Here is a 23,097-nt window from a genome sequence, read left to right on the forward strand (position 1 = left end):
TAGTAATATTAGAGATGCTTTAGATATTAGAAACAATAGTCATAAAATCAGGGATAATTACATTAAGAGTTTTCCGAACTATTACATTTTCAACTGAGTTTGCTGAATTTTAATCAGCATGTTTTCACAAGAGATATTTTCCTGTTTATTGCCTTTGTTTCTGTCACAAATGTGGTCATCTTTTCAAAATTCTAAGCCTCTAGTTAAGAAATAGTTTCTAAATAGAAGTCTTAGTGTTTTTAAATTAAATGTTTTATCAAGGACATTTAAATTATTTTTCGTTACCTGTCAAGACCCATTGTATCAGTCATTAAAAATGGCTATGTTCAGAATATAAAGTGTCACATGATCATTGGATAAAGCACGTTCTTTATTTTGTGTTAGGAAACAAAGTGTGAGCATGAATAGGCTTGAAATGTGGCTTCGTTTACAATTCAAAGCATGTAGTACCAGTCTTGGCCTCCAAATGGTGCTAGTGTTATGTACAGGGACAGAACAAGCCAGAACTACCTGGTAATGCAAAATAACCACTCGTACTGCCCATCAAAAACCAACCCAATAATGAAACAACAGATTCAAATAAAAAGGCACTGTACCTGAAACCCTGCCTTATTTAAAAGCTGGCTCATTCAAAGTAATAATTTTGCCAAATCATTTGTGGAAATTATAGTAAAGCTAAAGAAAAGATGACCTGAAATAATGAGTTTAGATTTCTTGTTTCATCTTTGGGATCTCACCAGTGGGTTCAGCATCACGTTCTTTATTCTGTGTATTGTTTTCTCTCTTCTATAGATGGTTATGTGGAATGCTGTTAAGGAAAGGAAGTCCTTCGGGGAAAAGAGGCTTCATAGGACTTCTGCCAGGTTTTTCTTTAGTCATTGTGTTTCCTTTGAAGTCTAAAATTCACTGTCATAGCCAAAATGTGATTTATTTTAAATATTCTGATTTTTTCTGTCAGATCCTTCACAACTTTAAAGTTGGTGTTTGTTTCCATTTATTGTAATGTAAAACAGGTACATTCATTGAGTTGATGGCAGCTTTATGTGATATATAAAGTTTTATATCCATCTGCCAACTGTATGACAACGGACGATACTATAAAATATTACAGAGCACTTGGCCTTTTTGCTTAGTTTCTTGCCAACTGACTAATGGAGAGTTGCACTGGCTTTATCTAAATCCTTCTTTTTTATTCTTTCATAATGGGATACAATTGTTTTCTTCATCTTATGCTTAGATATTGGTCATTCATCCTCTGTAGAGTCAAAGTGAACAACTGAAAAAAGGATCCAAATAATTAACAGAAAGAAACTACTTTTCTCTTTCTACGTTGCTGAAGCCATATGGGTACCTTCCACATATCACACACTCAGATACTTACTGAGTAACTTACTCCATGTCACCTGGTTTGGGTCTGGCTTGAGCAGCGGTAGTTAAACAACAAGGGAGATCATAGAGAAGATCAAAGAGGACTCAAGACTTGACATCAAGAAAAGTTGAAAAAATATTACATTGAAGTATCACTTTCCTTCCTTCCTTCCTTCCTTCCTTCAGTCCTTCCTTCCTTCCTTTTTCTTTAAAGTCAGTAATCCAGAAACTGATCTTGAAAAAATTAGGTCACTTCTTGCCAGGAAGACAAAAAATATAGGTAGTCTTAAATTCTAGAATGAGGTTCAAGAAGCCAGTGGATGAATAACTTCTTTACTGCCATTTATGGCACTTATTATTGGTCTCATCCTGAGCCCATTTCTTAAGTGGACTGAGTATAAAATGTTTTCTTTTGTTTAGGTGCATTAGTGGTAACATTTGAAAATATTTGAATCTTTTGGACAAAATAATATAAACATCAGTAACTATTTGTAAGTGATTTATTACCCTTCAGTCGTTTCTTGGCAACTTCTAGTTCTCCAGCAGCCGTAACTAGAAGTATGTGTGTTTGTGCGTGTGTGTGTGCGTGCATTTGTATGCATGTATATATATTTCCGCAAATAACTATTATTACCTGACAGTTTTTCTTAAAATATCTATTTCTTATATAAGTACTGCACTTTGTAATATAGAATAAAGATTATTCATAGAAAAAACTGTTTGCCTCAGTTCCCTTAGACTTTGGCTCCTAAGTAATTTTGCCTACTGTGTTTAGCTCCAGCGTTGTGCCTAATTACCAACCTAAGAAGACCCTAACCACACCTAACAGCTCACAAAGGCCAGTATCTGGTCAACTAAACGAATACTAGAATCCGTGCAGCTGGACAGTCTAACCTGAGACGGAACAAACAGGGCGTGCACTGCCACCTGACCCAGCCTCGGACGGAGGGTTTTATCTGGTGAGTTCGATCTCCACCGTAGGGGCTGGTTGTCAACTGAAGCACCAACTGCCTTGAAAGATTTCTTATTTTAAAACTATATATGCTTCCTTATTAATGTTTATTAAAGATAGGTTCCTGTTACTGTGATAATTTGGAAGAGTCATTATGAAACCATAGCTAAATAATATTCTCCAAGGTGACAGGTGTGATGGCTGGAACACGATGTCTGTGTCTTGGTGTAAGATGGCAGTCCCTATTTCACCTCAGGGGAGTTTCTGAACATCTGTGTCCCAGACTCTTCTTACGTGTAAACAGCAATAACTAGGGTTTCTATTGCATGGGGCTGTTGTCTGGGTTGAACTGGATTGTATGTGAATGTGCCTTGCACAGTGCCTAGTATATAGAAAACAACAAATTAACATTTTTATTATTATTATAGTAATCACTATTTTGACTCTGTTAAATTGGAATTGATTTGAAGTACAGTGCTAGGTGTTAAGGATTCTAATCTCGTAACATGATTGTTACCATCAGTTCTACCAATAAGTCATAAATACATGTTAAAACAGGCATATAAATCAATAAATTACAATGCATTAGGGAAGTTTCTGTTACATTTTTCTGAGACAACTAATTGGATCTCTACCTGTTAAAGGAATTCTCTGTAACCCATAAGAAGGGTATTTAGGGAAACCTCTCAGGACCTACAAATTAAAGGATTTCTAGAGTTAATGACACACATGATAATTTCATTTTGCCATTAAAAGGGCATGAGAAATAACACTGCTCTTGGATGAAAATCAATTAAAGCTGATACCTGCTTCAAAATGCTTCTGCTTTTCTTTATTATCAAGGACCCAAATGAAAATTAGGAAAAACCTAGTGTAAGACACTAATAACTCAAAATTCTATAAAATGTACATTTTGCTCAAATTCTGTCTTTTTTTTAATAATAGCTGGTCAAAATGGAAAAATAAAAGGCCAGTTTATTGAATTATTAGCTATCTAAATTATGACATCAGAATGGCATCAGCCGAACTGCTTTCAGGCCGGTGACTGGACTGGATCCTGGCCGGTACCAATTGCTGGGATGCCATTCCCTGAACTACTCTCAAACACATACAGATGAGGAATAATGTAGTTGTTTCTTTTCCCTCATCCTCTTGAATCACTGACTATGGGAAATGGTGAATCCAGACTTGATTCCTCACAGATCTGTGTGTCATCTGAATGGCCTGATGACGGTAAACACATCCACAGTCTTGGTCGTAAAACCCATCAGAAGTGGTGGCAGCAGCGGCAGCAATAGCTGGTCCTGTTGGGGGGGGCATTTGAGATGCTGCAGATGGCAGGGCTGGCAGGAGCAGAAGGAGGGTTGGTGAGCCTGAGATGCATGCTTGCTGTAGACAAAATCTATCTTTAGTTCTAGAAGAGGATCATCATCATCATTGCTGTTGTGATACGCTGGTTACTGTGGTTTTAATCCTAGTGTTCTTGAGATGCCGTGCTATTTGCTCACCTATAAACACTGTTTATGACATCGGTTTTGTGTGCAGTGTTCAATTGGGAAAGTTGAGGGCATATCCCATCTCATTCTAAAAGTGACATAGGGAATCTCACTACCTTTTACTTATCCCTCAACTACGCACTTCTCTCTGTGGCTGTATTAGTAACTTCCGCGGAAATAAGCTTCAGAGGCAGGTAGGAAGGAATACAATGTCAGTGACTTACTGATGCTGTATATTTGCCCAAGAGCCCATTTCCCAAAGCAAGTGAAGTGTGTGCATTTAGTTAGGAGAGACCATGTCTGCTGTGGTAACAAACGAACCAAATGGCTTAACATAACATGTTTAGTTCCTGCTTACATAAAGATCACTGTGGGTCTAGGTAACCTTCCAGGGCCACTGTCCCCAGTGAGGCCATTCAGTAACCCAAGACGCTTCGATCTCATACACTTCGCCATTTCAGTTTTGTTGCAGAAAGGACTTGAGAGAGAGAAGAATTGCTGAGGACTCACATCACTTCTGCTCACACCTGTTTGGTCAGAAATTGTCGAATGGCCTAACATAACTGCCAAGGGGCTGGGAAGTACAGGCCCCCGTTTTTATCTCCCGTCTTCCTGCATAGGAAGGAAAGAAAGGATGGAAATTCCCAAGGGCATTAGTAAGCACTGTGCGCCGTAGTATGTGAGATGATTTTAAGTGGTATGAAGAGAAACTTTTACAATTTTTGCTTGTCTTCAGCCTGTATTTGAAAAACACAAGTAGCACATTGTCCCTAAGAGGTTTTGGCTTCATTTTATATAAATCTAAACTTTAATTGTAGATACTACACTATTATGATAAAAATGGTGAAAGTGACAAAGATGTCTAATGTTTTAATAACACTGACCGAAAAGAACTCCTATAAAACTCAAACTTTGGTACTTAGAACTGTAGGCACACTGGGAGTACAGGGTGGGGGCACTAGAATTTGCTCTTTTAGCAGAGACCCTGGATAATTGAGGATCAGATCGCCGTGGACCATGTGCTGGGAAGGATTATTTCAGAGGCCAGTTGCTCTTCTGCTGTTAAAACTGGGGAGCCAGGGGCAGAACCCACCATGGGGAAGCCCGGAACGCCTGATGAGTACTCAGTTCCCCATGTTTTTCTCACTGCCATGTTGTGACCCTAACTACAAAGGGTGAGTATTTTGGAATAAGACATTTAAGCTGCCAGGCAGTACCTCTAGAAAGAACTGCCATCTACCTTCTCACTGGCCTTCCATGTTGTTCAAACTGGTAGTCTCACTCCTCTCAGCTAAAATATAATAATAGCAACAGTTACTATTGCTAGACTCAAAGCTCTTCCATTTACTAAAGCTCTTCATTCACTGTTGGTGGTAAAGTCAGTCTTGTTATTTAAAAAAATTTTCCATTTCCATGTTTTCCAAGGGTGCCTAGAAATTTCTACCAAAGAGGATGACTTTGCAGTCTTGATTTGTCTATATTTATAATATTTTTGCTTTGTATGTTGATTATTAATAGAAGACTCTTTTACTTTTAAAAATGTCTTGTTTGGATGATAAATTATGTGGGGATTCTGCTCCTGAGAATTCTTCTTAATTCTACTTTATGATGTGAATGACTGATTCGGTCCCAAAGACTTTTCGTTCCGTTGCTAGTGGCTAGGGCCACGAGGGTAGCTGAAACTACGATTCGTTCTGGATGTTTAGTATTTTTAATAGACATTTTGGGGGGCCATCATCTCTATGTTCTGTACACAGTAGAGAGACAGGTAGAAGACGTATGGAGGCGTCAGAGGGAATAAGAGTGACGTTGATGGCTGAGGGATAAACCAAAGCACATTCTTGAGGAACCCAAAGGAGCTCATTATTCTAGCATGTTCTTCAAAATGCCCTAACCGAATCTGAAGGATGGCATGTGAAACTGAAGATGAAATTTGATATGTAGCTGTATGTGTATAACTAGCATTCATAACATCTGTTACCCCATCAACGTTTAACGGTGTGAATTCTGTATCATAATGAAATGGTTGTAATGTCTTACGTTGCCTCAGTTCCATAATAGGGTTAGGACAGACACTGTACAGTCTTCAGTGGAATTTCAGTTGCATGAGTGTCGCCTTGTATTTGCAGTAAAAGTTATATGCATCACATTGACTTGTCCTGGAATCCTACCCTTAGATAACACATTCAAAAGCTGCTATTTGCTTTCTAGTTATTTCAATTCTGGGAGAAAGTAAAAGAGGATTCCAAAGGTACATTATAGCACACCGAGAACAACTTTTTTGTCTGTAGCTCATCAGAATGGCTTTTAAAATATGCAAGCACCTTCAGAGACCACCCCAGTTTAAAAGTATCTAAACATTTCGTGTTGCTTTACTGATAAATAATGTTTGGAGTTTGTTATCTTTTGTAGAGACCATGAAAATCTTATTATTTATAATATCCAGTGGCATTTACATTTTGCTAAATATACTCTGCTTGCAATAGAATATATCATGCTTAGGAAAACAGGGAGAGAATGCCTGGCTCTATATTTGCTTATGTATAACGCAAAATATCAGGGTAAACTGTGTTATCTTTTTGTTATAACTACATGATTTTAAAAACATAATTCTCAAGAAGTGTCCTTAATCATTACCATGTAAAATGCAGAATGAGAAAAAGTTATAGTTGAAATCCTTTGTTTACTGTTTAACTTTGAACTAGCAAATCAAATACCCATTCAAGTTTATTGGTATCTTTAAATAATACCATTCATTTACACGCCAACAGCTACAGAGTGTTTGGTTTCGTTTTTTTGAGATTGATTGAAAGTAGATTGTAAAGTTGACCTATTGTGTTAAGCTTATTTACACAAACACGGTGTCTCGGAAAATAAACTCGGAAAGTGCAGTGCAGTTGAATCCCAAGGTATTTTACATCCTGAGCTTTCTAATAGCTGCTTTACTGGGAGCTGTCCCGGAGAGAATCTCAACTTTACCGTAGTTAACCTTATGGAGGAGAAAATCACCTCAAAAGTTAATTATTCCCAAATTTGAGATGGAATTTATGACTTACTTATAAAAAAAAGAATTTGCTTGTAACTGATTTGAAGAATTTGCCTTCGCAAAACAATTTGTTAGTTTTACATTTTTCAAGCTCCAGAAACACTTTCCTTACAGAAGTTGAAAATGGCATTTCCACGATGTAATCAATAGAAAAAGCCATAAATGTGAGAAAAAATACAACTTCAGTGGAAACCCTGAAAAAAATCAATTTGGGTACCTGATGGTGACACACAGATTGTTTAAAGTGAACCTGTATTTATTCAAGGGTTAATCTTGACGAGTGAGCATTTAAAAGCCCTTCCTGACACTCCATCCTCTTCTGCTATATATTCTTAAGTAATCAACCTATTGTATATCATGCTCCCTCCTGCTTCCCCCCTTTCCCATCAAAACTCGGACTTTTCTCCTGTCGCTGAGTGACACGGGGCCAGGAATACTGGGAGGGCGGGCGGGTGGGACCAGGGCACGTGGACCAGCAACACTTCCTAGAAACAGCAAGTACGCTCAACCCTGCCTGAACTTTTGCTGTAAACAGAGCTCGCTGACAGAGCGGCATCCCTGCTGGGTGGATCCTGCAACTCCTGGAGGGGATGGCACTTCTTGTTTTTAATTAGCAAGGTGAAAGGTGAATTAAAACTAGCTATTTGGCAAGTCAGTACAAGAGGCTGACTTCTGAGGGGCTTCAGCGAGCCCGGAGAGAAGAGCTGTACGGGTGGAAGGCAGTGCGTGTGCTCGGGTTTTGGATGTTTTTTTTTTTCTTCCCCTGAATGAACCGCTTGCAGAAGTGACTACAAAAATACAGGTTCTTCCTGAATCTACCGGCATAGTTACTGAAGAGAGCTCTAGACAGGACATGGCTCAGAAGACTCACTCCTTGGAATGTCCCCTTGCTCCCGGCTTATAAACAACTGTCCTGGGGAAAAGCAGGTTTTACAGACCCAGATACAGCCTGACAAATGGCACTTTGGAACTGTGCTTTCTGATGACAGCGCCTTCGATTTCTGACAAAGCCTCTTGCACGCTGCCCCTGGAGGGAAGTCCGAAGTAAAACTCACCCCGCCTGGAAGTGAGGATCGCAGTGCAGCATGGCATCGGCGGGGCACCTTGTCACCTGGCTCCTGTGGGGCTGCGTACTGGAGCTCTGGACAGGGGGTCACACAGCCGAGACCCCGCACCCCCGGTTACGCCTGTCACATAAAGGTAGGTCACCTTTTCAGATCCTTTTGTTAAAAAAAAAATGAGAAAAGAATGAAAGTCCTTTAACCTAGATCTTTAGTCTTAACAGACCCTTAAAACGTACCTGAAAAAAATTATTGCAACACTAACCTGAGGTTCTAAGTACCTCTAGTGGATAGGTCATACTTAGCACAGCTGAAAATAGTGTAAAATCACAGGCCAACCAAGAGATGTTATTTTTGTCTTGTAAATATTAGGTTTTGTTAATGAGAAGTTCACTCACTAGCAGACACCACAGAAGGGGGTAGGAAGCAGGTTGTAAAGAGGCTTAAAGGGCTGAATCCGCCAACTTAGCAGCGGTTATTTAAATTCCAATTTATGCACTACAAGAAGCAAGGATGTTGGGGAAGGGCTGGAGAAATAGAGGTGCAACTGGTTTTTTGTTTTGTGTTGTTCACAATGGAGAGTGGAGGGGGAGAAAAAAAAATTCCTGAGAAGCAAAATGATTGCTTACCCATGATAACAAAGTCATCACCGTGTAATTAAAATGACTAACACCTGATATAAATTAGCTTTCTACTTAAATTGATAATTACAGATGTGTGATATGTGTGGCAAAAACATATTCAGAGTTGATTAGCACTCCTTGTGAACAGATTTAGATTGATTAAAGTATTAGACATTATTCACCAGCATCTATTCTTTTTAATGTAAATGCATATTGCTTAACTGAAGACCATGTCTATCAGAGATTGCTGAAATACTTTATTCTGCAACTGTGTCTTGTAAAGCAGCATTGAGTCATAAATAAATGATCAAAAGATGGCTTTTGCATCAGGACCAGTGAAAGCCGGTCAGAAATAGGTTTGATGACTCTTACTGTAAACAGACAAACAACAAACAAAGTCCACACTCTGAGAAAGTGGCTTTGCTGACTTAAAAGTAATTTGGAATAAATTTTCAGGAAAGAAGTATTTACTATCACTGACCATTGAGGCAGATGACAGATGCAATAATGAGAATTACGTAAGAACTGTTTTTCAATTGTGTAAGTGTGTCAGTCATCCCCCGCTAATAGAAGTCTGTATTTTTACAATATGGGTATAATATTGACCAGAATGAGAAACTAAAAAGGAGACCTCAATTTTATATGACACTATTTTTTTGTCTTTTTATTGGACAGTCATCAGCTGATTTGACTATAGAAATGTCTCATTTTTAGAACAGCTAACATTTATGGATATTTTCATAGTTTAAATAGATTTCATATAATAATCCCCAGTCAACAACATATATTTAAAAAACACATTCATATAAAAAACACATTGACACTTAATTGGTAAAGTATTTAAAATATAGTACCTAGCATTAGCCCAAGTCATTTGACTTGGGAAGATGTACCATGGTATGCTTCAGAATGCATATTTCTAAGAAATTAAGATCAAATACATCAAAATGTAAACATTTGATGTGATGGAATATGGGCATATAAGGATGTCAGGAAAAAAAACATAATGATGGACTGTTTTCCTTACGCAGATGAGTGGATAAGCTGACACGTTGATAAGCTACCATTCTGCCTGGTATCAACGTTCTATACCTGATTATTAGGGTAATTGCTTTTTGATAGCTCAATATCAGTATGTTTCCAAAGATGCCTTATTTTAATATGTCATTAGAGGGCTTATAATTTGGTCAGAGCAGACCAGAACTCTCATGCATAATATTGTCATCAGCCTAATCTTCACCACATTGCTCTTAATCAAAGGAATAACTATAACTGATTTTATGAGTTGTGTTAGATGGTGTGGGAGGACCCCTGCTAGTATCTATATGTATACTAGGCTGAAAATTTCCACAAGATTTCCCTTTGGCTTTTCTTAACCTTTTGATTTAATAGTACTTGCTGGAAATGTACAATAGTATGCTTTGATACAAAGGCAGTATAACAAATGAACTTATTTACAAAACAGAAAGAGACTCAGACATAGAAAACAAACTTATGGTTACCAGGGCTGGGGGAAGGGGGTGAGAAGAGATAAATCGGGAACCTGAGATGCGTAGATACTAACTACTATATATAAAATATATAAACAACGAGGTCCTACTGTATAGCACAGGAAACTATATTCAGTATCTTGTAGTAATTTATAATGAAAAAGAATATGAAAAGGAATATATGTATGTATATGGATAACTGTAACATTATGCTCTACATCAGAAATTGACACATTGTTAACTGACTATACTTCAGTTAAAAAAAAAAATCAAAGACGTTGTAGAGTTACCTGAAAATAGAATGTCCCCACTTGTGCAGTTTAGTTAGCAGAGTCAGCTAAGAGATGCAACCTGAAGCAGCAAAGGCTTCCTGCACCGCAGGTGGCTCAGTGAGAGGGGAGCACAGGACTGTCAGAGCAGGAGTATTCAAGCCCCATCAACACAATATGAACAGCACATTTACCTCTCCACACTGGGGAATCCGTGGACATTTCAGTGGTGTCCAAAAACTGGGGGTAGGATATTTGAGAGTATAATCTGTTGCTATCTTAAATGATATCTCAAATGGTGCAATTTTAGTAATGGGTGGATTAGGTGATTAATATTATAAATCAGTACATGGTCCTTAAAAATAAGAGACATGAGATATAAATAAGCTAGCACCTCTGCACTGCTGCCTGATCCCCCGGCATAGAAATCCTGTAGGATCCCTGGAGGTGGCCTACTGGATTAATCCAGGGATTCATTTCATAGCAGTGGTCTATGCCATATGGGAGGATAAGCATTTTTCTTATATTTTCCATTATCAAGATGGCGCTGGAGACCACAAGCCTTGGGTCTCTTCCTGAAGAGGAGGAGAAAGTTTCAGTGTCATATATAAAAATTGAGTTGAATTATATAAAAATACGTCCAGAAAAAAAAAATCCCCAAGTGTTGCCCTTTTTCTCTCTCCTCCATCCTTCTCTGTCTCTGGAAGCAGTGTGTTCTTAAACAGAGCTTGAGAGGAGGAGACCATTGGGACCAGGAGGGAGAAAAGGTGAAGAGGGAGAGAGACGAGGTGAAAAGCTGGTTTCAGATGAGGAGCGTCTTCTCGCCTATCCCTCCATGGGATAGCACTGAATTCTTCCTTCTTACCGAATATCCACTCCACTCCAGTATTGGGCAGATATGCTAACTTAAGGCAAGCCTAGTAGATACAAAGATTAAATATTTACTCTTGTTGAGGCAATGCATTAATCTTTTAATGTATTTTATAGGTACAAGATAAACTAGGTTAACAAATCAAAATATACACAGAGAAAACTGGCAAGATTCTGTCCTGCACCATAAGAATTTCAGTCAAGACTTGAGTAGAGATTAACTGTATCAGGCAAGAATTTAAAAGTTTATGAATCATTAAGAATATATAGCCAACTTTATAGCCAATACCGTAAAGAAGGCAATTTTGGTATAATTAACACAAATTTATAATATTCTACCCCAAAGATTTCTTTGAAAAATAGCTAGGATCCTCATGACAGAAATGAAGGAAAGAGAGAACGGGGGGAGAGAGGCTGTGGTGGATTCGGCCACCTCCCTCTGTTGATATCTGTTACCTCCTCATCTTTCACCATCCTGCATTCATGAGGTTACAGGGAAGGCAAAAATTAACCTTCCTGATAATGGGCCTCAAAAAAACAAATGAGTAGAGCCCGTGTCAAAGAAGAAATCCCAATGCACGTGGAAAGCCCCAGAAATTCAACAAAGGGAGCTTGGCAGGTAGGGTAGGTGTTCAAAGACCCAGTGAGGAGCTTCCGAATTGCAGAAGCCAAGGAGAAGGGCTGCTTCTAAGCAGAAGATGTTCTCCCAGGATGTTTGGTGAAGAGAGAGAGCTAAATAAATGCATGAATATGGCGGAATATAGATTTGAGCACTGAATACTTATCCATACATACAGAACATGGGCTAGAGAGTGTTAATTAGTCTGTCTGTATTTGAATATTATAAGCAGTTAAATGCAGATTCGTCATAGTTCAGAGAGCTCAGAATTTGAAGTCAGAGGTCTCTGCTCCAGCTCTGGTCCTTCCGCATATCCATATGGTAATTATCTGTGCCTCAGTTTCCTTAATTTGAAAATAAGGATAATGATGGTGCTCTCCCTGTGTATCTCACTGGGTTTTTGAGAGAATCAAATGAGACAATAATACTGTGAAAGCACTTTATAACCTAGCAATATTACTAGTAATGTTTCCTGAAGACTGATAGAAAATAAGGAGGTTGGAAGGAAACATGTCCTAAAGAGAAGAAACTCTTGGAAACTGCTTGAGTTTGGGTATCAGTAAGTGCTAGGATAATGCTAGTATAGACGACGGAAAAACTTGGTCTTGATTAGCATAAAATACATTGTGTATCCTGACTGCATTCACTCCAAATCCCGTCTTTCATACCTTTGACCTCTGGGTATAATAATTTAGAATATGATTACATCACCTATGCGTTTTCCAAAATTCATGGCCAGTATTTTTCGCTAAAAACATGTGCATGTATCCGTGTACTACATATATGCACTTTACACTGCATAGTTCAGAACAGAGTTCTGGAAGAGCGCAGTGATAAGTAAGAGTTTTGAGTAATTAGCTCAGAGGCTGTGGTATTTATTTTACATCCAGAGCAAATTTTGAAAAGGCGGTGACTGAGCCAGCTTTTCCTGACGCAGCTCCTGGCTGTGGTTCCTCAGCAAGTAACGAGGTATTATCAACAGTGACGTTAGTCACACGTCCCTATTTGGTTAATAAATAAAAACTGGTCATAAGGCATGATTCATAAAACAAGTAGTTCAGTAGGACCTGGGAGTAACCTATGATGCCCACATCTCCATGAGGGGGAGTCAGTGAGAATGAAGTGGTGGATTTATTAAGAAACCATTGGTATTTAAAAAAAAAAGAAAGAAAGCAAGCCACTGGGTAAGATAAAAGGAATTATAATATGTTTTGTTGAGTTTGGTTTACACAGAATATACTTCCTGTAGAGGAAGTCTGTGTAAGGATTTTCAATAGCACTGTTTGTATTTTTATATCTGTTACATACAAATACTGCCTGTTCAACACAGAAATGTGTCTGGATGCACTAAACCCCTGAATCGTTCTGTGAATTATTCAGTTCTTACCTGGATGTTGGGTATGAGTGAGAGAACAGTTATCTTTAGTATAGAAATAGGGTGAGGCAAGGTCAGAGTGAGGAAAGGCAGTAAACGAACTGGACCAATTTTGGACCAAAATATAATTTAGTCATGTAAAATCATTTTTTAAAAGTGGTGTGAGGACTGCATTCTATCCATAGCATAGAACCCATCCCTATTCTTGACTGAAGAAATATGTGCAGCAGTCATGTTGTCACAGTGGAATATTCTTTCAAAAATGTGTGTTGCTGTATTGTCAGTTTGCTGTCCATGTCAGATCTGTCATTTAGCTTGAGACTGTTTCACCGAGGGGTCCTCTCTTCATGTCTGGGGTGAGATCGCTTGGTGACCTCAGTTCTATAACCACATAGTAAAAAGCACAAAACATCAAATTGTTCGTTGCTGGTGACTGTTGTTAATAACCTGCTGAGACCGTGTTCTCCCATCCAGGATATCTACTGGCATCACCCTTGGGAGTTTTAGTGGGAGAGCGTGCCAAGATTGGCTCCCTTATCTTTGTGTGTGAGACTCTTCTGTGGTTTAGTAGAGGAATTTAGTCTGCAGGAATCCAGGATTGGTACTTTGCATGCATGCATGCACCTTCATCCACAGCCACTGCAGTGTTAAAGTGGTCTTGTAAGTTCGGCCTCGGAGAATTTAAAATGAAACAAAACTGAAATTACACCACTGACAACATTTCCCAAAAGTTGCAGAGTGAAGATTTTAATTATTTTCTTGGTTTGAGTAGACAGGGCCAAATGTTGCTAGTAGTCTTCAGCACAACATCTGATATTTTGGAATATTATACAAATTGTACAAAGGATGCTGATTATTTTAATAAAGAATCTTTCACAGTATGGTTTTAAATAACATTTGAAGTGCAAGAGAAACTTGATGCCAGCAGTTATTTTGTGGACTTAAGCAAGCATTATTCTTTGTAGTCATGACAAGGATGATAATGATAAGACTGGATACTTTATAGGCTGGATTTTCTGGACTATGAATGAAAAGGATATGTTAATACCACGTTTGAACCATGGGTTATAGTCTCTGGTATTGAGAAAACATTTTCTGTCAAAGAATGTGGAGGTTTCCAAGAATAGAAACGTTTCTGTAATTGATAACTTGACTTCACATGGCCCTGGTGGTGGCCAAGGCCATTGATGACTCAAGAACTTTCCAACCTGCCTTAGGTCTTAGTTCAGGACAGTCCCAGCATAAGGCCTGATGGCCCTGGTAATCTTGACCCTACAACGAGTGTGGAAAAGGAAACAAGAAATTCATGACTTGTTTGATTTCTGGGGCTTAGAAACGTATTTCTGCTTCTATCCCTGGTAACTAAACCCTCTGCTCAAGGACTTAGCTCATAGTCCTGGCACAGGACACACAGAAGAGAAGTTTGGGCCCAGCTATTACAAAACATTCTCACGTTCTAATGGCATTGGCCTGAAAACTCTAGATTTGAGGTGAGGCATATCTAATTTGAATCTTGCTCCTGGCTGTATGATATGAACAAATTACTTGTCTTTTCTGTATGAATTTTCTCATCTTTAGAATGGAGGTAATAGGTAACTTGCAGCACCCTGAAAGAATTACATGAGGTAATGTGAATGAGTGTGGCAAATGCTTTGCCTACCTTTAGGAAGCTTTTCAATAATTACTCAATGAGTCAGAAGAGTTTGAGGGAGAATCAGCCTACTGTGGTTCCCTTTTCTATTCTAAAAGCAATCATGAGTTAATGATTCACAATATAAGACAAGGGAAGATCTTTAATCATCAGTTTTTGTTTTTTTAATTAGAAAGCAAATATTTTTTAAGATGAAATCCAGCTCTTACTGGAGTAGATGACCTGAAGGAACAAGGGATATTGGTGTCTCTCGTGTTTGTGAGTTACCATGGGGTTATTTTGTTGCTGATTTCAGAAGAGTTGGAACTTTATCTCATGGTACCTTGGAGACAACAGACCAAAGCCACAAAATAAGCAAAAGTGACTAATAAAGGAAAGTGTACACCCAGCTTTGTAAGGCACAATAGAACACATATAACTAACACCAGATCACACTGTCAAAAGTTAAACCAAACAGCGTCCTATAAGCAGCTGTCAGCCCCACGTGCATTGTTGGCTTTGAAAGTGAAAGAAAGCTTATCATTCTATCTTCCCCTGGGCAAACAGGTAAGAGGTCTGCTGCAGGGCACGGTTCTTCACACATGGTAGGTGTTCGGTAAATGCTCACTGAGTGGCTGTATGAGGAAAACAAGATGATTTAGCGCACTTTGAAAGAAGTGTCTGATGCAGGGATGGGGTAAGGAGTACCAAGGAAACTGAGGAATCCTGAACAACTGTTTATGGCTCCTTTGGTAAAACATATAGGAGGAGAAAGGGTGAGGGCTTTCTCTACCTGTTCCCCTTCCTCGTCTCAGCACCTCATTCTAGCCAGGCAGCTGGGCCTCCACGCACCCTCCCAGTGCATCAGCCATATTCTCTCATCTATCAACAGGGTTCTTTTTTTTTTTTTTAGATCGATTCTGAAAGTTTATTTCTAGATCCCATAGAAAATTAATGGCGTTTGCAGAGTTTTGTTTGGTTTTGTTTTTGAGACATAACAGAAAATCCATTCCTGGAGGACTTTTGGTTTTTTAACTGCTTTTTGATGCTCTGGTCATTCCTGGATGATCATCACAATCCCTTCCTTTTCTTCCCGCATCACTTCAGGCTTTGACTTCTCCTCTGTGTTGTTGTCATCAACCCCCATGCCTCCCTCTCCCCCCCATTTCTTTTCCAGATAGTTATTTTGATTTTTCCCTACCTTCAGCCAGAAGTGGAATGAAAACATTTTTAGTGAGTGATATCTATTTATTGATCCTCAGTGGACCTGAATATTTATTTTGTCGACTAATTCCATGAATAGAAAACATGACTTTTGAATTGAAAAAGAAAAGTGTAATTAGCTCATCAGGCACTCAAAATGTGTTGAAATTTATGACTTAGGAAAGAATGAAGTATTAAGTAAGGAGCTTACTAGTCACCTGGACAACGTGTACTCTTTGTCTAGCCTGTTTTTCCAGTGAGAAGCTGGTGTTCATGGCGCCATGGGACCATGGCACTTGGAAGGAAGAGTTAGGGTCCTGAATGGGGCAGGACAGTGCCTGCCAACTTGTCCATCCGGTGGCCAAAGTTGAGTTAAGTGCAAGAATATTATTCATGGAAACCTGTCTATTTCTGTGTAGCTTTGGTTCATTTTCTCTGAGTTTTGGGTTTTAACTCCCTGAAACCAGAATTAAAAGGGGGTTTTATTTACAGGAGAGAACAGAGGAGTGGTAAGGGTAAGCCTCAGTGGTAACCTTAGGTTCCTGGACTAATTCCAGAACCAGAAAAGAACAGCAGCAACGAAAATGAGAATTAAAAAGGGAGAAATAGAGGTCAGCTGGGGACACTGCGCCTTCTCTCCTGACCAGTTCCCTCCCAAGCAGTGAGGGGCTCTGAGGAGGGCCTGAAATTCAGAGCTCAGGACACACTGTGGAGCCATAGCTGAAGAGGAGGTGTGCTAACAGCTCTGCACATAGCTGTTCACTCCTGATTGCTTTTTTCCTAACCCCGAGTTAAAAAGTTTATTGTGGACCCTGCGATTTCTGAGATCCTTTCCAATTCTGGAAATGTAGGACTCTTTTCTTCTCCTTACCAGACCTCCCAGTGCGTCTAGCTCCTCCAAAACACTTTGAACACCTTATGAGGAGGCAGCATGTTCTAGCGGAAAGGTATGTATGGATTCACAGTTTTAAATGCCTGGAGTTGAATCTACAGCTTATCCTGTTTGAAGCTGTATTATTCTTGCCAAAGCATTGAACTTCTGAGGCTTACTTTCCTCATAAGTAAACAGGGACTCATTTCCATCTCATGTGATTGCTGTAGAAAATTGAAATGTACCATGGATACACATGTGGGGTTTTTTCTTTTTTTCTTTTTTTTTTTTTGGTGAGACCCTTGTAGACAGAATAAAATGACTTAATCAGATCATTCCTAAAGCCTGTAATTAAAGGCTAGGTGTCTAGTATCTTCTGAATAAAAACAGAACAAAACTTTTTGTTCTCAGCTTCCGTATTATGGTCCAAATGACAAAAGGATAAAGGCTTATTTCTTTAAGAAGTAGAGCTGCCACTAAATAATTAACCTGCAGGAGGCTTAGTTGAATTTCATTGCAGAAGAGATGATGCTTCTTACGATTTTTTTTTCTTCCAAAGTAGGGGCAGAAAAGAGAGAGAAGTTGGGATTAAACCAGTGGCGTACTAAGTGTCTGGGACTGACAACACCAGCATCCCCTGCGGGCTGCTGAATCAGGCTTACTGAGTCCGTATTTCTGGGGCTCAGGAATCTGTCTTAACAAGCCCTCCAGGTGATTCTTAATGTGCACTTGAGCATGAAGAACACTGGGCCAAGTGTGCGGGATGATGCTACAAAGAAGCCTCACTTTCATATGATCTTTTTCATTTTTCCCCCTTCAGGTTCATCACTCAGGTTAAGGGTGTCATTTATTCAAATTTCCAAATGACAGCCTTGGGCTTGATTCATATACTTAAATTCATAAATATCTAACAAGTATACCATTCTCCTCCTATTGTTTTTTCTATTAGGAAAGATATGTATGTATAATATATATAGTTATTGATAATAATTTAACATACACAGTAAATCTGTTTTTATGATTGTTCATGGCATAAGTTGTGACACATGGTGCTGTCTTTGAGTTCAGGTAAGAACGCAGCAAACATTGGTCGACTGTGGAAAAGTATTTTGTAAGATTCCAGCCAACCTTTATCTCTCAATGGAAAGTTTTCTCGGGCTTATGAAGTTAGGTGCACTCATTCCTCAATTACACACCCTGATTTTCCCTTTAGGGATTCAGAAGCTTCTGTGTCATTTTAAGTAATATTTATTCATCTAGTCATTCACTTGCTCCATGACTATCTGTTGAGCTTCTTCAGTGTGTTAGATACAGAGCGTCATGCTAGGGATTTTAGAATAAAAAACACTTCCCTAAATAGAATAGGTGGTATCCTGGGTGGCTTCCTGAAACAGAGAAGAATATTAGGTAAAACTAAGGAAATCTGAATAAAGCATGAGTTTTAGTTAACAATAATGTATCAATATTGGTTCATTAACTTGGACAAATGTACCATACTAAGGTAAACTGTTAATAATCAGGGAAACTGGGAACTCTCTATGCTAGCTTCACAACTTTTCCATAAATCTAAAACTATTCCAAAATAAGAAGTTTATTAAAATACACACACACACACACACACACACGCGCGCGCGCGCGTACACACTGCCTCTACCCAAACTCTTTCTCCAAGAAGCTTAAGGTCTTGTAAAAACAGACAGGTCATGATAAAGCAGGATATTTTTTATACACTGAAGGTTAAAACAAAGTGCTAAGGAAGCATGGAGTTGGGGATGAAAAGCCGAGCTCAGCCTTGGAGGTGAATAGGAGGGGAGCCTCGGTGAGAAGTGATGAGGAAATTGTCTTTGTGCCTTAGGCTGTCTTGCCACCATTCCGGCCATCCTCCCACCACCATCCCCACTGCATGTCACGCACTGCATCCTCCCAGCAGCAGTTCCCCTTGGATATCTAATTAACTGACTTCCTCTGTGTTCATAGCTTTACTGCCGGTAATATCACAAATGCTCTTTACTCGTGTTAAGTTAAATTGCCCTCATTTCCATAGGACTTTAAGAAATTCTTATTTTCTTTATATAACTTATAGTGAGTACACATTCAGAGGTAGATTTTGAAAGTTTTGAAGGCAAGTATATTGCATTTTGTTATTTGAATCCTTAGAATCTAATAAACTTAAGGTATTTAATAAATTTATTATACCTACTGCATCTGATGGGTAGAATTTAGTTATGTCTATTTACATCAGTAAAACCAGTCTTACTTTGTCTGATGCCACATATAAGTGGATTCCTAAAAAAGATAGCAGATTGTGAAATGTTGGAGTTTGGGGAGGTGTTTGCAAGTCAGGAAAAAGTTGAAAATACTTCTCTTCTGTCCTTGCTCCAAAATGTTAGGCCCTAGTTTGGCTTCAGGTCTTCTGTTACAAAAGCTCTGGAGAGATCCAGAACAGCTTCAGAATTATTCAGAAAATATCTATATTTTATTGAAAGATAGTGTGAGGCTTTGGCAGAGGGTGGTTTGAGTTCATTTGGACCATTACATGATCGGTGTCACATTTCCATCACATTTTCTTCTTTTTGCGCCAGTCATGATCTTCCTGTGTCCAGCGTAGCATCTCATGTATCTCTAGAGTGGTGAATGATGAAAAAGGAGATGACGAACACGTAAATTTGGAGACAAAGCAGAAAGCAAAGGCAGGACTCTGAATGCATAATAACTTATTCTGCACCTTTGTTTTTAAGGAATGCCCTAAATGACCAAAAAGCAAGAATTTTTTTTTTAATCAGTTTAACCCTGTGCCAGGGTTGTTTTATGAATAATTTGAGTATGGTGCCTTTGTTTTGTGGATTTATCATTTTAAAATCATAGCTGTAGGTAATAATATAGTGAGAAGAGTAATCAGTGGTTACCACTTTTATAATTACAGCTAGTTTACACAAGATATTTTCAATTTATTTTCCAACCCACGTTAATTGAGAAGGAACCAGTGAAAAATGTGTATCTTGCTGAGATTGTATTATATATAATCCTTATACAAACTGACAGTATATTTTGAAATGTAACCTTAAGTTATTTTTCTTTTTAGCACCATACCAGTTAGTCAAATTTAATACACCTAATATGAAAGAGGAAATTAAAGAGTAAAGTTAATTCAAGAGAAGGCACATATTTGTCACTGCCCCTTTCTACTCTAAGGAGTAAATAAAAATGTAAATTGGAAGTGCTTGATTATTTTACTTTTAGAAACTAAAGTCAAGGTGTCTTAAAAAATGTATAAAAAATAGGATCATTTCAGCCATTCTGAGAAAGGCAAAAATAATGTATTTTTTAAAGAAAATATTGGGGAAGATAATGGAAAATGAAAATTGAAATAGCTCAATCATTACTGATGAAACGGATATAGCTTATTTTTCTTTATCAGACTCAAAAAAAGAAAAGGAAAGGAAACAAGAAGGAAATTTCAGGTTTGACATTATCACAATGCAAACAATGTTACACATATTTCTGGTCCGATGAATGATATCCAACAGATAATTTATGATTGCTTAGAACGGATACTAGAATACTGAGCTTGCTGGCAGTTTAAGGGTCTGCATAAACTGGAGTTAACCATATGGTGCATTCTTAGAATAGTACTACCACCCGTGTTTAAAATTTAACTAAAAAAGAAAAAATATTTTTTCACAGTCAAATGTTACCATTTTAGTTGTTAGTGTACTCAGTTATCCATATAATTACACCTTGTCATTAATAAAGGAGCACAAAGTATTTCCTTTTTATTTGTCCAGAATGGAAAAAAGGAAAAGAGGTTATAAGACTGTGAAATACTGGAATGAATATTATAGGCCACCCAAAAATATCAGTTTTATTACTCAGTTGTCACAGTTATGAGAAGTTAATACGTTTAAACTTCAGCACATTAATACGTTTTGGCTTCCTAGTAATTCCCTAAAGCAAAATTCTCTTGTAATAATATTTAGATAACTATAGGCAGAAGAAAAATACTAGAGTTAAGTCAATTATACTTATAATTAAAAGACTACATTTGTATCTTTGTCATTATAATTCTCAGAAATAAGACAAAAGTTATGTACTGGGCACTGCTTTTGACAGATTTTTTTGCCAAATGTTTTTTACTTTCTCCAAAATGTGTATGCCCAAACTGAAGCCTGATGTATTTTAGGACTGTAAAAGAATTTTTCGTATTTGGAGAAAAAAAGGAAAGTCTCTAAGACATAAGATGAATAAAATTGGACGAGAATAAAAATGAAACATAAAATTAGGAAATTGATACCAATGAGAAAGTCTACACACAAGTCAAGCAGCAATCACTCAGAAACACATTAGCTGCCTTTTATAATATGGATCTCGGGGACGTAAATAAACAGAATACTAGGATTTCATTCTATGCAGTGATGTTTTGGAATTTATGATTATGTTTACTAGGCATTTACATTTCTTGATGAATGAATTATATGACAGCAAGTTTTTTCAGACTGGAAATGCCATTGGCCGTTTTTAGTCTGCTAATTTAGACCCACTACGTTGTTAGAACAAACCCCTTGATATTGCACGCCCAGAATACTGGTAATACGAGAAAATGCATACAAAATTTGTCATTCGGTAATTTTGCTTTTGGTGGAATAAAAGTCTGGCCAGCAAAGACACTCCTGTAGGGAGTGCTGTCCCGGTGAGTGGTTGGCGGAGAATGCAGTTTGGCTGCTGCCAGAACTGCTGCGTTTCACTTTGGAGGTTCCCCCAGCGGCTCCTGGGGTCCCTTCAGACCCCTAGCCACTGAAGTTTCCCTTTGTCTTCACTGACTATTTTTTTCCTCTGAACAAATAGGCCCAGCTGCTCCTGCAGCCGGTTGCCCACACTCCCCCATCCGCTCTCACTGAGGATGGCAGCCAGAGTAAAGAATAACAGCTGGGACTGGCTTACTTTGGCATCTAAATAATTTGGGGTGGGGCCGTTCCTCACTTGATTATTTCATTTCGTTTCCTAATCTTTCCTTCTGCTGAACTTTTCAAAAAAATCGGTAAATGATGTTTTTCCAAAATGTTTTCCTCATCTGACTCTGACTCCTTCCTACCTGGCTGCTCAAAATAGTTCATTTTGCACATGTCCCATACCCCACCTCCCCCAGCTTTTCAGCACTGTTTGGAAAACAAATGCAGCATAAACACACTAATGAATGTGATGTTGGACAGGTTACTTAGCCTTTCTCTGACTCAAAGAGGCGGATGATAAATAGCCCCTATGTTGTTGATTGTCATGGATAAGGGTTAAATGAATGAATATTTGAATACATTTGGAATAGTGCTTGGGACATAGTAAATGATGAGTGATAGAAAGTCAAAGTGGGGGTGGGGGGAGAGCAGAGGAGAACATGTGAAAGCAAGAGGAAGGGGAGAGAGAAAATGAAGGAAGGAGAGAAGAAAAGGAGGAGGGAGGGAAGGAAGGGTGGGAGGAATCACTGCTGGAATGTGGCAAAACCAATAACTGCACTTACGCAATTAAGACCAGTGTTACGCACTTAGCGTTTTATATATCTTATTCCACCACCCCCACTCCCACAAAATCAGTACTTAGAGAAAGACTGGAATTTGGGAAAGCTTCTGGAATTTTACCCAAAGCACAGAATTTTATTGAAGGTGAGAACTGTAGTGACTTAATCATGTCCATGGTATCTACCCAGGTGGTCAGACACATTTTTCATTTTGATTTTGTACAGTTCTCATGGAAAGAGAAATCACTACCTCCCAAGGAGGTCCATTCCATTTTTTAATGTTCCGATTAGGAGAAAGGGTTTTGTGAACGTAATCTTGAATCTGACTTACTCTGTCTTTCTCTCTTTAGTCTTCATTCTTTCCCCTAATACCATAAGGTCATAAGTCACAACAGACTTCCAAATGTTTAAAGATACTTATCATGCTTTTTTGTGATGGGTGAATAGTCCTCATGCCACGGTTATCCTGACTGAGATCAGTTTCTGATTAGGCTCCTCTTTGCTAAGCTCCTCCCTTAAAATGGAGCGCCACCATCAGTACTCAGGAGATGCCTGCCTTGTTGCACAGAGTAGTGGCACTGCTAACTGGTCACTTTTATTTATTAAAGCCACCTGAGTTGACAGCAGTTTATTTGGCAAATATGCCAACCTATTGGTTTATGTTGAGATTGCTGTCAGTTTTTCTAAAGATTTTCCATGTTGACTCTAAGCCAGCACT

At 38.5% G+C, this 23,097-nt stretch overlaps 1 protein-coding gene across 2 annotated transcripts in view; it reads left to right on the forward strand.

Annotated features, from left to right (window-relative positions):
- SEMA3E (semaphorin 3E) overlaps positions 1 to 23,097 on the forward strand; it is a 308,842-nt gene that overhangs the window by 74,733 nt on the left and 211,012 nt on the right. The window contains exon 1 of one of the 2 annotated variants that reach the window (XM_006211742.4): positions 7,389 to 8,062. The exons of the other annotated variant lie outside the window; for it this stretch is intronic. Coding sequence (XP_006211804.2) covers positions 7,948 to 8,062 — 115 coding nt within the window. The 5' untranslated portion in view covers positions 7,389 to 7,947. Of the gene's footprint in view, positions 1 to 7,388; positions 8,063 to 23,097 lie in introns of those variants that run through there. 2 annotated transcript variants of the gene reach the window in all.

Source organism: Vicugna pacos, chromosome 7, assembly GCF_048564905.1.
Source record: "Vicugna pacos chromosome 7, VicPac4, whole genome shotgun sequence".
Taxonomy (NCBI): Eukaryota; Metazoa; Chordata; class Mammalia; order Artiodactyla; family Camelidae; genus Vicugna; species Vicugna pacos.